Source organism: Bicyclus anynana, chromosome 6, assembly GCF_947172395.1.
Source record: "Bicyclus anynana chromosome 6, ilBicAnyn1.1, whole genome shotgun sequence".
Classification (NCBI taxonomy): Eukaryota; Metazoa; Arthropoda; class Insecta; order Lepidoptera; family Nymphalidae; genus Bicyclus; species Bicyclus anynana.
Genome location: NC_069088.1, coordinates 17,640,713 through 17,658,012, shown reverse-complemented (window position 1 = coordinate 17,658,012; position 17,300 = coordinate 17,640,713). Strand labels below are relative to the sequence as shown.

The following is a 17,300-nucleotide window of genomic DNA, read 5'->3' as shown; positions in this document are numbered from 1 at the left end:
CTCCAAGAAGCAGAGTTGAACGCGTTCCGGACATCCAGACAGATTTGAGCACATAGACTACGAGTACTACGCGTTCCCTTCTTAGCTAACTCGGCGGATTCTACTACTTTCTTTACCGCCATCAGAGTTGACCGGCCTTTCCTAAAACCAAACTGATAGTCAGAAAGGCCGCCGAAGCTTGGCAGGAGGCTCTCGATTCTATTAAGCAAGAGCCTCTCCAGTAACTTTCCGTAAGAATCAAGCAGGCAGACAGGTCTATATCCTGTTGGGTCATCTACTGGCTTATTTCCTTTTCGAAGTAGTACCAGTCTCCCTCTCTTCCAGATCTTGGGAAAATTTCCTGTTTTTATGACCATGTTTATGGTGTTTCTTATTTTTTCTGGAATCACTTCGGCTGCTATTTTAACTATTTCTGGGTATAATCGATCAGGTCCCGGTACCTTTTTAGATTTAAGCCCCTCTGCCGCCTTTTTTATTTCGTCCTCCGTTACTTCAACGAACTGGGTTGTTTCTGCAGTGACTCGACCAAAGTCTTTATGTGTTGGGAATAGTACACCTACCACAGCTTTTATAAGGTCCATTTCCAAGCTGGGTGGGGGTTGACGTAATTTTTTCGTAACTATTCTGTATCCTAGTCCCCACGTATCTCTATCAACTTCATCGCAGAGCTTCTTCCAGTTGTCCGCTTTTGATTTTTCTATTGCTAGCTGTAGGTCCAGTTTGGCAGCTTTGTAATCCTCCCTTACATTGTACAACTCTTTTTCCAAAATTTCATCTACTTTTGATCTTCCCATACCTTTCTTTTGTGAAAAGGTAAATTCCCCAGGTATTTGTGAAAAACTAAATTCCACGCGGACGAAGTCGCAGGCGTCCGCTAGTGATGTATAATTAAGGATCTGGTTAATTGATTTGCTCAATAAAAGTATGTTTCTTCAAAAAAATACATTTTTTTAACACTCTTCTAGGCAAAATGTTCGCCGGTGTACCAAAACGGCGAAGTAACATTTGAAGCTGTATTATTTTTCTCTGTTACCAACAACAAGCTTAACAAACAAGGAAACGAGCAAAGAAACCAATCATAAGTCTTCAAAAAATATCGTAAAACTCAGACTGTATAATCAACGATCTTAGCTTGTCCCCGTGAACAAATTAAAGATGAATTAAAAACTTTTAACCTACATAAAACAAAGATCTATCTATCACAGTCTCTTAATCTATAGAATTAATATATGAGTAATATAAATATAATAAATCAGCATTACAATTGAGTATCAAAACCCTCGTTAAACACCCCAGTAGTCTTTGGTGGTATCTTCAGTTTCCCCAACGCTTCTGCTTGATGTACAGTGTCGGGTAGAGCTTCGTCACATATATCCGGCACTAAGAAGGTAGACAGACCAGCGATGAGCGCAGCTAGACCGAATACAAATGACGGCAGTCCGGGCCAATACACCATCTGGGAATACGATAAATTGATGTTAGCAAAATACTCAGAGGTGGATTTAAAATTATATTGAACAAAGGTTTTTTTTTTTTTTTTATTCTTTACAAGTTAGCCCTTGACTACAATCTCACCTGATGGTATGTGATGATGCAGTCTAAGATGGAAGCGGACTAACTTGTTAGGAGGAGGATGAAAATCCACAGCCCTTTCGGTTTCTACACGGCATCGTACCGGAACGCTAAATCGCTTGGCGATACGTCTTTGCCGGTAGGGTGGTAACTAGCCACGGCCGAAGCCTCCCACCAGCCAGGTTATGGTTATTCACAATATTTGTCACGACGACGACGTTATCAAGCCATATTCGGCTCACTGCTGAGTCTCCTCTCAGAATGAGAGGGGTTAGGCCAATAGTCCACCACGCTGGCCTAATGCGGATTGGCAGACTTGACACATGCAGAGAATTAAGAAAATTCTCTGGTATGCAGGTTTCCTCACGATGTTTTCCTTCACCGTTTGAGACACGTGATATCTAATTTCTTAAAATGCACACAAATGAAAAGTTGGAGGTGCATGCCCCGGACCGGATTCGAACCCACACCCTCAGGAATCGGAGGCAGAGGTCATATCCACTGGAATATCACGGCTAATATTTGTCAGGGTCAACTTAATTAACAAATCGAAATGTAACCAAAAGAAACCCTTGAATTATAATAAAATACCTTGAGCAGTCCCAAAGGCTTGTGTTTGCGGGTGCAGGCTTAAGGTATAACGCTTAAGTCTGCCAATCCGCATTGGGTCAGTGTGGTGGACTATTGGCCTAACCCCTCTCATTCTGAGAGGAGACTCGTGCTCAAAAGTGAGCCGAACATGAGTTGTTAACGACGACGATGATACGGAAGTATACCTGGGTTCCCTGGGCCGATGTTGTATAAGCCGCTGGGAATTCCCTTTTGCACTTCTCTAGTTTAAGGCCCATAAACACGGAGCCATTGAGGCTTTTCTACGGTCTGCTTGGCGCAGAAGGTAATACTGTCGTTCTTAACAGAGAGATCGTGGGTTCCAATTCCAACTCGGGCTGATGATGATGAAGAATAAAATCTTGAATAAATGTTCAAACAACATTGAAACGACGTCTATTAGGTCTTAAGTGTTTTCAGATAGCATGGGTACGGTGACAGTCGCCTGTGTGACGTTCATAATACGTACTATCGTGAATCACGGCAATCTTTCAAGAGTGTAACGAACTGTCAACCGCAACACCCTACATAAAACAAACTGTAATCTATACTAATATTATAAAGCTGAAGAGTTTGTTTGTTTGTTTGATTGAACGCGCTAATCTCGGGAACTACTAGTCTGATTTGAAAAATTCTTTCAGTGTTAGATAGCCCATTTATCGAGTAAGGCTATAGGCTATTTTATCCCCGTATTCTTATGGGATCGGGAATCACGCGGGTGAAACCGCGCGGCGTCAGCTAGTTATTAGAATAAAATGTTACCAGAAGTGGAGTCTGTGGTGCCACAATGGAGCCTATCCGCCCGAGGGAGGAACACAGCGCGTGCATGGAGTTCCTGGTATACGTCGGGAACAGCTCCAAGGTGTAGAGGTACGTTATGGCGAAGTAGGAAGAGGACATCAGCTTCCCAGCCATGTATACCAGCACTGACAGCCAAGGCAAATCTAGAAAACACGACAGGTATGTAAATAACTAACCTACTTCAACTTCGTCCGCGTGGAAGTAGAGAATCACATGGCACGGTACCTCTCTACCCTTCTATAGTAAATGCGCAGGGTTGTTTATCTTTTTTTTTATTCTTTACAAGTTAGGCATTGACTACAATCTCACCTGATGGTAAGTGATGATGCAATCTAAGATGGAAACGGGCTAACTTGTTTGGAGGATGAAATTCACACTCCTTTCGGTTTCTACACGGCATCGTACCGGAACGTTAAATGGTTTAGCAGTACATTTTTTGCCGGTAGGGCAAATAGCCTGAGCCGAAGCCTCCGACCAGCCTAAATCCGGCACTGATGGGCTTAGACTATGTATTTATTGAAATATCTCCATTACTGACTGAGCCGGAGAGATCGTCAAAGTGGTAGTAATTTAGCTTGAATGCTAAATTGCTTCCACTTTGACTCACACTCAAAAGGGCATGTTAAATAAAAGCTTATAAAAATAATTATATGTTATAAAGAAAATATAAGCCAAAGAAAAATAGAACGCGTATATTTTAAACTAAGCATTTGTTATGAAAATATCAAAGTAAGAATTCAAATTTTACAAAAATATAGGAGTCTGTGGTATTCACGAATGTTAACCCTTTATTATTTTACCCCTAGACCCAAAACGCTAATGAATATTATTATTTCAATAAAGAAATCATACCCTAACTACCTACTAGTGAAAATATGATTTAACAAAACCAACCCAAAATTAAGAGCGGGCGTAAAATGGTTAAGCGGAGTAAAATGGAAAAAGAAAAACTATATTGCATTTTAATTTACGCCTAACAAGTTAGCCCGCTTCCATCTTAGATTGCATCATCTCTTGCAATCAGGTGAGATTGTTATAAAGATTACAAAAATCTCTTAGATAACATAATATATTACGCAGATAATAATACTTACTTGTTGGCAGAAATGGTTGCGACATACACATAACAGCACCGGCAAAAAACGAGAGCATCAAAGGAATCTTTCTATTGAAATGAATTAATACGTAAGTGTTGGCCACTGTAGCGGGAAGGTCGACCGCCATCGTGAGTGCAAAGTTCACATACTTATTCCCTTGCAAAGATACAGAATTGATCATCAGGCCATAGTTCACAAAGGTGCAAGTCGTCCACCAAACCAAACATACGAAGAAACGTCGCCTCAGCGTTTTTGATTTAAACGTATCACGTAATAACTCGGAGAGTTTCACATTTTGCCTCACTTCACATGTTAAGTTCTGTAAGGAGTTCCTATCTATGTGGATTTTATTTTTCTTCGCTGCTTTCTCTAGTATAGCCACTGCTTCATCTCTCCTTCCTTTAGTTAGTAGCCATCTTGGACTCTCGTCTAATAAGTACTTGTAAGTGAAGAATAGGAACGCTGGTGTGTATATAGCTCGGAGGAACCACCTCCAGTCAGGTGTTAACCAGGCTATCACAGCTAAAGCAACTCCCCCAAACGTAAAACCGAAGCTGCATATCATAAAGTATACTAGCTTCTTTTTCGTAGACACCATTTCTAATGCTGAAACAATGAATTAAAAAACACTCTTTTAAACTCGTCGCCATCAACCCATATTCGGCTCACTGCTGAGCTAGAGTCTCCTCTCAGAATAAGAGGGGTAAGGCCAATAATCCACCACGCTGGCCCAATGCGGATTGGCAGACTTCACCCACGCAGAGAATTAAGATAATTTTCTGGTATGCAGGTTTCCTCACGATGTTTTCCTTCACCGATTGAGACACGTGATATTTAACTTCTCTTTTAAACTGTACATTGTCAATTATTTGTAAAAATATATTATGGAGTTCAGAGGCTATCACACTAATATTATGAAGGCAAAAGGTTGTGTCTAAGTGTGTATTTTTGTTCCTCCTCTCCGCTGCGGCTACTGAAGCGATTTTGCTGATATTCGCATGGAAAATGTCCATGGTTCCCGCGGGATTTGTCAAAATCTTAATTACACGTGTAGGAAATCGCGGGCGCCCGCTAGTTATGATAATATAATTATGATTTTATATTGATTATTAAAAAATTCGACAGGTTTACAGAAACAATCATTATCATTATAATCATTTAATTTTTCCGGTCCACTCACACTGGAACGTCATAGAACAGTCTAAGCTCCAAATGTTCCTCTTTTATAGGAGAAATTGTAGAAGGTGTAGATAACTACCTACCTCTTTATCTCAGAGAAAAAAAAAATCTTAGAAGAAAGAAAGTAAATTTTCTAAGGCCCGACACAGGCTTCCCGACACAAGACTTCGTGATCCTGAGCCACATAGGCTAACCTATTTGCTATATAAGCAGCTAAAAAATCTATATGTCGACGATAGCTTTCTTGTGATTGGTTGCTTGCGTAATTGTCAAAGCGAAGCTTGGCTGGGTTTGCTAGTAATATAATATGTATTAAATATTGAACTCACTCACTCAACACATACATCGGCGAGCAAAGGTCGCCCAGGGCAGCCTCCAGAAACTCCATCGCGATGTAAAACCAGTACCACGCGGAAAAGCTCCTCAAAGTGCCAAAAACTGCCCCTAAAATTCCCGTTATCACAACTGCTGATTTTCTTCCTAATCTACAAAAAACGTAAAATGTATTGTACTCTTTTCTCACAAAATAACTCATTTCTCTAGCAACAAGTTATTTACATGATATTGACACACAAACCAAAAATAAAATATCCGTTTTTAATTTTTGTCTGTTTGTAGGGTTAACTTCTGGAAAGTCTGAACCAATTTTAATGGGACTTTCTGCTAGGACGGATTACATGATAATTTAAATAAATACTCCAATGTTATCTTACCTTACTCAGTACTACCTACGTAGACAACATTAATAACAAGGAAATGTTAAAAAAATACCTTTTTCTACATTCTTTCGCATTTTTAACCGACTTCCAAAAAGGAGGAGGTTCTACGTTCGGCTGTATGTATGTTTTTTTTTTTTTTTTTCCTACCTATTATTAAACGTATCTAACTATGAAGCGAATATTTACTTACATTAAAACTAGTGTACATTTATTAGATTAGGTGTATAAGTAATATGTACTTTTTCATTAAAATAACCTCAAAGACTTGCTTTGTAATTCCTCTGACGTTAAAGTTAAGTACTACAAGACGTTAAAATGCTACAATATTTTAGCATACATAGTAATATTAACATAGAGATAGAAACTCTTACATATCTCTGAAGCAAAATGGCTCTCGACCCTCAAGCACAATAAACCCTGTACCGTACCGTATGTCAAGCTAAAACGTTACTTAGGGACTAATGCTAAACACTTTCGTATTTCGTTCTGCAAATGTGCTCACAAAAACATTTATTTCAAGTGGGACTACATTTATACTTTTTTTTGAAATACGTAGACAGTGTGTTTGCTCTACCAAATATCTTTTTAATCCAGACAATGATATTCTATTTTTAGTGAACCAGTAAGGTCTTTAACCAGACCATGATGTATTTTTAGTAAAACCTAATTCAAATGAATAGTGCATTAGTTTTGGGTTGCCTGTTAAAAATTAGCGGCAATTACTTTTTTGATACTTACAGTTTAAAAGGAAATATTTATAAGTCTCATTTTACGAAAATATTACATCCCTTTTAATATTTGACAATTATTGTAGGTATATGTTATCATTGATAATTATAAAATTGCAAGCAAAAAGTTGAGTGTAATAATTGATTCATGGCACGGATCATTTTGAGTGATACATTTTTAAATATTGAGAAAGAATACAATAAGGAACTTAAGCTAACTTATCCTAATAACTATACAAATCATGATAATATTTAATTACATTCAACTCCAACCAAAACTTGCCCAATTCGCTCATAATGCTTCAATGTCACGATAGCAGCTGATGGACGTCCACAGCAGAACATAGGCCGTTTGTAGGGACTTCCAAACATCACGATCCTGAGCCGCCTGCATCCAACGAATACCTGCGACTCACTTGATGTAGTCAGTCCACCCGGTGGGTAGTCGACTAACACCGCGCTAGTTTTTTGTTTTTTTTTCTCTTTTTCCTGATTGTGTAACTGCCGTAGGCTCCTTATGGGGCCTCAGCGGCGTCACCGGGGGTTTAGACAAGCGGTGAAGCATCGCCTGATGGGGCACGAAGGTAGAAGCAGAGTAATCTACTCTGCTTCTGCCTTCGGGCGGGCGTCTTTCTAAGGGTGTCTCGTCTGAGACTGGGACCTCAGCTTAGAGGGCCGTTCAGGAAGGGTGTTTTGGCCTGAGTGTATCAGTCCGAGCGCCCTCGAGATCGTGAGTTAAACAGCCCACGTCTGGGTGACGTCAGATATCGGGGACCTCGTCTTCGCCGGCGAAGACGCTGTTATCTTGTGTTTGCGTTGCCTGGGAAGCATTGTCGTTCGTTATGTCATCGTCAGGATCGTAAAGGACGTTTTTTGGGCGCTTTCTAGTGCGAGGGCGCCATTCCAGCACATTGCAATGTCCATCCGCTCTTCGAACTATGTGCCCCGCCGTTAACCGTTTACTGATTTTATATACCCACATAAAGTTACAGTTTGTCCTTACCTATCAGACATGGGTCCCACGAGTAACAAGCCACACATGTATCCAAAACTGTGCGCCGTCCCCACAAGCGTCCTCTTCCAATCTTGACAGGCTAGTTCAAACTGTAACATACAATTCTACCATTGATATACCATACTCGTACATAAGCATTCTGTGACCATATAATACCTTAAAGAAATTTAATATTAAATACGACACTATTATTAATATCTTCAACGATTTCTAATAGGAAAAAAATGTTAAGGAAAAGTATTTATATAGAAAACAGACTGAAGGTGATATTATATTTTTAAACTCACATTTAAATCTCAGTACGGGTATATACCTAATAATATCCTACTAATATTATAAACGTAGTTAGTAGTAGGAGCGTAGTTTTTTGAGGAGCGTAGTTTTTTGAAACTAAAATTAAGGGACAGAGTTAAAAACGAAGTCATCAGGAAAAGAACCCAAGCTAAAGATGCTGCTCGACATGTTCTGCGCCTTAAATGGAAATGGGCAGGCCACATACAAAGAACATCAGACGATAGATGGTCCCAAATTGTTACAAACTGGTACCCACGAGACTCAAAACGCAAACGGGGTAGACCATTAAGAAGGTGGAGTGACGATATAGTCAGGGTTGCAGGTAAAACATGGCAACGAACACCCAGAGACAGAATACAATGGCTACAATTGGAGGAGGCTTTTACAGCTTTATGCAGTCCTTACAAAAAAGAATAATGAAATGAAAAATTAACATTACTAACATAATATATAAAAATTAGATAATATCAACTAACCTACTAACAATCTATAAAACTTGTAAACCTTAATAATAATTTTCAAAAAAATGTCTGTAATTGTAAGGAAATAAAGCTATTTTTATTTTTTTTATTTTTTTTTTTTAATATTATAAACGCGAAAGTTTGTATGTATATTTGGTTGTTTGTTACTCTTTAACGCCGCAACTACATAATCGATTTGGCTGAAATTTGGAATGGAAATAGATATTACTCTGGATTAACACATAGGCTACTTTTCATCCCGAAAATTTCCGTGGCTCCCGAGGGATTTGTGAAAAACTAAATTTCACGCGGACGAAGTCGCGGGCGTCCGCTAGTATTGTATAAACACATTTTAGGTTCTTAAAGTTCTTAGGCAACATCTAATAAATGTCTGGTTGGCCGGTGTTTTATGGTTTTTCTTATAATAGCGTTAATTTTTGAGGTCACACTAATCTTAATTAACATACCTACATAATAAACGTTTGTATTAATTAAGACTTTTTGTCAGCCAGGAATTCTGTTGTATTATTTATTATAATTACTATTTTGTTATAATCTTAATGTTTATTAATAGTACAAGATTCGGTTTAAGAAATCCTCATCTGTTACTTATCAGTGATAAGGAATAAATGATAGATGATATTTACAGTGACACATTGCAAATTAAACTAGTACACCCGTAGGGTGAATTGAATGATTAAAGGAGATGCTCCAAAATTGTATAGAACCCAGGTCCAGTCATTGTACCCTAGCAAAAATAAAAGAAGATATTTTTTTTTAACTATTTTCGATGATACAAATCTAGGAATTAACTTTAATTCTTTCGAAATAATATTTATTATCTCCCAAGAAATGCAACATTATTATGGTAATAATGGCGGATAGATGACGTTTTCAGTGCAGTTATGGACTTGACGTTTGCTGTCAATTGTCATGTCATAGTTGCTTTATGGGCGCCATCTTGATATAACTCAAAATTCTTGGGTTTTTATTTTAATTATTTCTTTTTATTTAGTTAGATTTATTCACTTTAATAAATTTTAATAAAGTCCTTGTATTTATTAAATTTTAGTGATACGGGATACAAAAGTGGACCTGAAATGGACCATCTCCTTTATTACTTATTAAAAAAATCAGTTGGGTATACAAAAAAAACGTACTAGATAAAAAAAATTAAAAATAAAGATTGCCTAAATAATTTCAACCCACAACTATATCTGCTCTCCTATAAAGAGAAACCCGGCCCTGGAGTTACCTACCTAATGATGCAAATAACTGTGTCTTAAAACGCATGTTAACACACCAATAGATAAATTAGTTAAATAAAAAAAACAAATTAAATGTCCATACGAATAGTAAAATTGACTTACGTAAGCAACAAAACTATTAGGATCATCGTACACCCACTCCGAGCAAACGTGAGTGGTGTTGGAGGCACTGCAGTAGGAGGAGGAGGCATTTTCAAAGTCGTCCTTGCATCTGAAAGATAATCACAGCCTTAAGTAATTCCCAAATCGATCGATAGATCACTACTTAGTTTTTAATCATATTAACCGGGATCAAGAGCCGTGATAGCATAGTGGATTTGACCTCTGCCTCCGATTCTGAAGGGTGTGGGTCGGAGTTCGGTCCGCGGCATGCACCTCTAACTTTTCTGTTGTGTGCATTTTAAAAAATCGTGAGGAAACCTGCATATCAGAGAATTTTCTTAATTCTCTGCGTGCGTGAAGTCTGCCAATCCGTTTTGGGCCAGACTATTGGCCTAACCCCTGTCTTTTTGAGAGGAGACTCGAGCTCAGCAGTGAGCCGAATATGGGTTGATAACGAAACCCGGGATCAACGTCACGCGCTTTCTGAGGCTCGAGGGTTTTATATAGCCACTAATATAAAAAATTAACTATAATATGTAAATTGTAAGAAAGATGTATAGTCTGGCAAGTTTGTTGATAACACTCCCATGATATGCGGGTGACATGGGGAAAGACTGCGCGGGTGTGAAATCGTGCGTGCGGGGAAGTGACGTGTATCAGTAGTGGGTTTTTCATACATCGCCACACGCCCCCAGCCCGCGCGAACCATCGGGAGTGCTAAAAACGAAGTTGCCAAGCTATAGTTTCTCAATGTAAAGGTAATATACGTACTAAATTTAAATTATATCTAAAAAAACTTTGGTAAAGTGCCTAAGAAGGCTGGCAGTATTGCCACGTTGTATGGCAATACTGATTCTCTGACCTAAATATAGGCCAGCCTTCTGGTCTCGGGAGGCGTCGATTAATCACTTTGCGATTTCTTTAAAAAGAACGCGAGTCGGTCCCCACGGACCTAGTGTTTCGACCGCAAACTGCTGAAATACGTAATCTCCAGCGAGATGTCGTATGATGATGCTGTATTTGCGCTGCTTCAGCAGGAGCAGCGCCCGCATAGACCATCGTACCAGGTGTGAAGGCGCAAGGGTGTCAAGGTGTGTCCCTCACTGTAGGCGTACCCTATATCTTCCATAGCATATTGATGCTATGGAAGATATAGGGTATAAAAAGCTTGGAGTTAAACTGTATTCTACGACTGTGTGCTTAGTTTTAAATAAGTTTGTAAAATAGTGATAAATAAAAAAAAATAAACCTTGACTGAGTTTGTTGTGGGCTCTTCTCGGGCCAAGGCGCGTTTGGAACCCTCGTAACTTTAATTTTAAGTTTTCGAATGATTATTATCACCATTATCTTAAGTTTAATATTATTACCTGACGTTTCGAAAGAGCTTGCAAACTAAGCTTATGTGAAATAAATGAATTTTGACTTTAACTTTGACTTTGACTATGGAAGATATAGGGTACTTGCCGTCCGGTGTTTTGCCATTCTAAAATGGCAGGCACGCGGCGATGACAATTGCGTAATATGTCAAAAGTTGTGTAATAAATAAACGAAGGCTGGAATGGAATTAAAAAGTTATTTTAAACCTCATAACTTTGTAAAAAAAAAACCAAAGCAAGTAATACACATAACGACATCCTATTTTTGGGTTGTTATTGAGATGCGCATAATTATTAGCCTTCGCGCTTCAGTCTGTAATTGATTTTTTACGTACAATTACGAGTACGAAGAAGATTATTAACTGCCTCGTAAGTCTAGTGGTTAGGTAGTTCGGATCATGAGGTTCCGGATTCGAGTTTTCTTTCTTCTATGACTTTTTATTAGTAAAATTTCACAGCCTAAAATTGGGAAGTTGGTAATGTTACATCCCCGTGCCTCGGATAGCGCGCTAAGCCTAACATTAACATCTGAGTGATCGTTAAAAAATCATCGTCAGCCGTATCACTTAAAGCCTGCCAGCCCGCATGAGAGCAGCGTGGCGGGTCTAAGCTCAATATCCCCTCTCCTGTAAGAATCCTTTCTTACAGGAGGCCTTGCCCTGCAGTAGATCACACTAGGCCTTTTATTAAATCTTAATAGACTTGCGCTTGACTACAATCATGCCTGGTGGATAGCTATGATAAGGTCTAGGTTGGAGCGCGCTTGCCCAGAATAAAGGCTACATGATAATGATATGAGGATTAGGTATTACATAATCATCACTTCAAAATAAGTAAAGTATTACCTGTGAGGAACTTCTTCCGCGGCAAATACGTAATTAGCACAGTACATAGCATTGGTAGCGAAGGCCACGAATGTCAATATCATCTTTTCTACATGATAACGTTTGTATATACTGTACTTATCCAAAACATCATCCAAATCTACTTTTTTATCACTTACGACTTTCACATTCATTTTGTTAATTAATTATTTATATACATTAATATAATAAAACTTTTTTATGATTTCAAGTCACTTTTTATTAGCATTCACTATATTGTATTCACAGATTAAAGTGAAATTTAATAATATCAATAATTTGTAATGGGTTTTGGATTCTAAATACGTAGATATGTGTTAATATATAATTTGCACTAAGGATTGTTTTCTTAGTTAATTAGAATTATATATCAACTACAATTACAATTAATCACGTTTTTATTAAAACTTGTTTTTGGTTTCAAATTATTATAAATGTACTGCACTTTCGCACTGAAACTTTTTATTTCATTTCTCAACTAAATAATCAATCTTTTTAAGTAGATAAATAATTTTAAATTGATGTAATTATTTGTGTTATAATTAATTGATTTTGCTCTAAGAGAGCTACATCGTCACTATTGTTATTCAGCTTTGAAAAGCAAATAAAAAAAAACCAATTTAATTTATTATTGAGGTGTGTTCACTCGAGGTATTGCACTTTGAATAACCAGAGCAACAAAAAGATTGTAGTTGTTGAGTTGAAGGTAACCAATCAAGGTTCAATGGAACTGGCCTAGCGTTAAACGATGTCACAGAAAAACTTGACAAAACATTTCATTAGAGTCAGTACCATTTAATTAAGTCTGATTTTATTTAAATTTTAAAATATTTTATTCCATAGAAACATATTTTTATTAAACACGTTTTAATTATGTGTAGAGCGAGAATTTTAATTACATTGTTATTTTTAACTGACATTAGTAAGTATTTTAAAATAAATGTAAAAACGTAAAAACTGCTATTTACACGATGACTTAACATAAAATGAATTGTTGAAACTTTAAACACAATTAGTTTCGAATGATTTGAATTCAATAAGCAATTATTGTGGACCAAGGATGTACAGTCACTGTAGCCGGCAGTCAGCACCGATAAAGAAACAAAAAGTATTTTTTTATGTATGAACACGCATAACTTTTTACTGAGTGGTCTTTTTTTAATAAATCTTTTTTTATTAGAAATGGAATATTTAAATGCAGTAGGTCCCATATAAATTAAAAAAAAAAAACTATTTTCCAACCCTTGGGTAGGAAAATAGGGACGATTGATTGATTACTCATCAATTGTAATGTAAGAGCACGTTTAAGTTTGATATATTTTTTTATTAGATAAGGTATTTTATTCATTTTATACCTCGAAGTTGGTCCAAAATAAATTTGGAAAAAGTATCGTACTTATTGTAACACTAAAAGTTGAAAAATAATTATTAAAAAAAATCCAACCGACTTCAATAACATAAGCGTACCGATAAAACTAAAAAGCGAAAAATAACATAATCAAGCCCAAAGATAAGTTACTGTAAGCCGTTGAGGATTTCTCATAAGTGTCCTTCGTCTCTATTACCAGATCCCTAATGACAGTCATATCTTGATGTAAAGTTCTCTTTAATACACAATCAAACCCATGAACAAAGTAACTGCTGTAAATTGGCTCCATCATCAGATTTACTTCAGACCTTTATTAAGTTGCAGTGCTTTAAAATAGTGGAAAAAATTGAGAAACGCACTGGCCACCCCTACGATTTTTGAAACTTTATCTCGATTTTTCTAGGATCCCATCATCCTGGTTTCCTTATCATGGTACCATCCTCAGTATATTTAATTTCCAAAAAAAACAAAACATCAGAATCGGTCTATTAATAACGAAGTTATGCGTGAATATAAAAAATGTATGTATACGGTCGCATTGAGAAACTTCCTCATACATCAATCATCATCAAAAAGAAAAATAGAGTCTGGAAACCAAAATCTTGAATCAACATGGTACAAAATAATATAATACCTACTATATTTCGCTTTTTAGTTTCGTGGGCATGTTTATGTTATTGAAGTCAGTTGAGATTATATTTCCTTCTGCATTTGTTTACACATTTAACACGTAACTATGTAGCGTCTATAATTATCATAATTTTGTCGTTATCAGCCTATTTTGTCCACAATAAGGCCACTGGCCAGGCCTTCCTCCATAAGGAGAGATATGGGGCCCACCACACTGCTCTAATGCGGGTTGGGTGGCTATGGTTATAGGATTGAACCCATAACCCCTTGGCATTACGTCGAATCCAAACGGGTTCTTAATCATAATAACATTTACGCGGTGTAAACCAATCTACTAAGTTCAAAATAAACAAAAATAGTAGATTGTTTTACAAGGGGCTAAAAAGACCCATTATATACGAGGTATTTTTAGGCCTAAATAGAAACCGAGTTTATAATGGGTTTAGCCCCACGTGTTACACTCTGCTTTTCACTACGATTGCGAGAAAATAAAATAGTTTAGTACAATATTCAATGATTTATTTTGAAAAGGGCAAAGGTATTAATTACACCGTAAAGGATGTCCCATGTCTTCAAATCTCGCTCTATTTGTAATTCAATAAAAATTAATAAAAAAGGAACACATTCCACAGACAAGAACGCTGCATTTCATTCCAATTTAAAGTGTTTTATTTAATTTTCAAAACAATCAGGGCCTTACCTATAATGATTCTATTTTACCTGTCGTGGTGTCACACATACAACATCATAACACATCACATTAAGGCAGTGCACGATTTGTCAATGATAGTTCCCATACAACTCCCTAAATGGAATGAGGCAAGTTTCCTCAATTGTACCTTCATTTCCAAATTTGTCACTTCCTATTCATGTCAATAATAGCTCCATAAAAGGTTACCCAAGCGAGATTTTAAACATGGCGAATCTACCTATTTCTCTTACATTTAAGCAAAAGTCTGTGCTAGAAATACGAGAATAGTCCAACGGGCAGCGATCGAACCTAAAACTTCTTGGATTTGATTGTGATTATATGATTAAAGCCGTGATGGTGGAAATGGACTCTGCTTACAATTCCGGAGGGTGTGAGTTCGAATCCGGTCGGGGGCATGCACCTCCAACTTTTCAGTTATGTGCGTTACAAGAAATTAAATATCACGTGTCTCAAACGGTCAAGGAAAACATCTTGAGGAAACCTGAGTGTGTGAAGTCTGCCAATCCGTATTGGGCCATTGTGGTGGACTACTGGCCTAACCCCTCTCATTCTGAGAGGAGACTTGAGCTCAGCAGTGAGCCGAATATGGGTTGATAATGACGACGATGATATGATTAAAAGTGGTAGCTTTTGTTATTTTCAAAACATGCGTTACCACGAATGGCTATAATATAAATAAATAAATATAAAATAATTATCTACCTGTATCCAGTCTTCTCTGCAGCGAAAATGTAATTGGAGATGTGTATAGTAACCAAAGTGTATCCATAGCAAAGGAACAAGGCCATTTGGAAATGGTACCTTCCAAAAATATTAAATTTTTCCAAAACATCATCTAAAGACAAGCCACTGTTCACAGACATTTTTAAAAAATAATTTAATTTATTGAAATAATGAAGATACCAGTTAGTATATATAACGAGTGTTAAAGTGAAACTAATTTAATATTATTATACATTGCTTTGTTACCTAAAACACCTGAGTATGCGTAAAATTTATTATGTACCACACTCGTACGTAATTAGTAGACACCGTAACACGAATGAATTAACTGGCTAATTACTTTTTGTTCAATATTCATTTATTTAAAATTAACACAGAAATAAGATTCTTTACATCGACGTTGGTTGACAATTTTACAGAAGATATACCTACATAATAAATCAAACACAAATCTTTATTTTGTTAAAAAATACACTACGATACTACTTGCGTTTTGGGGCAGCTAGGGAGTTGAAAATGCAAATGCGTATGATTTTATACTTATTAATTAAGAAGTTTTGTAATAGATATATAAATTATTACAAAATTAAATTATAACTAACTAAAACTAAAGTGTGAACAGAAATCGATCAGAATTCATAATTTGTAACTAAGATCGGCAATCGATCTATTAAACTTACACTTAACCTATACCTAAACGACTACCGATCGACGATCGACCAAGTAATGATGATTGCTCCTAACTTAAGAGCAAACCGCGGTTGACGTCAGTCAATGCAGGCCGATGCTGATCTTGCGCCTCGTGCAGATGATACCATGTGCGAGGTTTAGAGGCCAACTCTTACATGGCAGCTTCTGAGTTATGGCTGGACGTACTTGAATAAAATAAAATGAATCCCTATTTGTTCTGTATTGTCCTGCCCTGACCTGTCATGTTCAATCTTGAGTCCTAGTCCTAAATAAAATAATACAGCCTGGTAAAAATACAAATAAGTATCCACTACAAATGTTAACAAATGAAACCTTGCAAGTGGAATTATGCAAAGAAGATGGCCGACAAATGTAATTTGCGAGCGTACCCTCGCTCCCCGAAAGTTGGAGCAAGTCGGTAATTGAATTACGGCTGTGCTGAGATGTGTTCAAAACTTTATCCCACTTATCTCCTTCTCTGCCCAAAAATATATTACCTTTAAACATCACGCGGTTGTTTTTGGTTCCGTCTTTTTATTCAATGACAAGGAAGTCCTTGACTGCAACGTTGACGTAAAACAACCGGCCTAGTGCTAGTTGGACTCGCGCACGAAGTGTTATATTATTAAAAATGGCCAAAACATCACGTATGTTGTAAGAGAGGCCATAAATATACGATGAATAATGCAAATTTTTTCATTTCATATTGCCAGAACTTTGTAATTTTGAAAATTGAAAGTTTGACATAGCAAGAAAAAAAGTTTTTTTCGTCAAAATATATGAAGTATGACCATAGATTTACAATACATAGATTGTGTGTCGTCGCAGGATTCGTAAGCCGCTTTATGTGCCCCGAAATGGGAGCCCTTGACGTATGCTACGCTACGATAGTATGCTTGTGTGTGTGTCGTCGAGTGTAGAGTTCTTACGCTCATATAATTACAGAAGTGTCTTACGTTTGGAGTGAAAAATTGTTATGTGTTGCGGGTCTAAGGGTTATTAGTCTAAGGGTATGACCTTATTTGCCAGACACTTAGATTCGTTTCAACCTTCAACGGACACTGTATAGTATAATCACATTAAGTTTGATAT

The 17,300-nt window shown here is 37.1% G+C and overlaps 1 protein-coding gene across 2 annotated transcripts; it reads right to left on the bottom strand.

Annotated features, from left to right (window-relative positions):
- Nucleotides 1-1,230: 1,230 nt before the first annotated feature.
- Nucleotides 1,231-15,636, bottom strand: LOC112050226 (organic cation transporter protein). 2 transcript variants are annotated; one of them, XM_052882138.1, is made up of 7 exons: nucleotides 15,498-15,636; nucleotides 9,846-9,954; nucleotides 7,709-7,809; nucleotides 5,592-5,743; nucleotides 4,077-4,685; nucleotides 2,944-3,125; nucleotides 1,231-1,456 (listed from the first exon to the last, which is right to left on the bottom strand). In XM_052882138.1, exons 1-7 carry the CDS (start codon nucleotides 15,581-15,583, stop codon nucleotides 1,259-1,261), a joined length of 1,437 nt encoding a protein of 478 aa, XP_052738098.1. In that variant the 5' UTR covers nucleotides 15,584-15,636; the 3' UTR covers nucleotides 1,231-1,258. The 2 variants fall into 2 exon arrangements, with proteins under 2 accessions (XP_052738098.1, XP_023944211.2); XM_024088443.2 differs by lacking the exon at nucleotides 15,498-15,636 and adding an exon at nucleotides 12,067-12,593.
- Nucleotides 15,637-17,300: the final 1,664 nt, after the last annotated feature.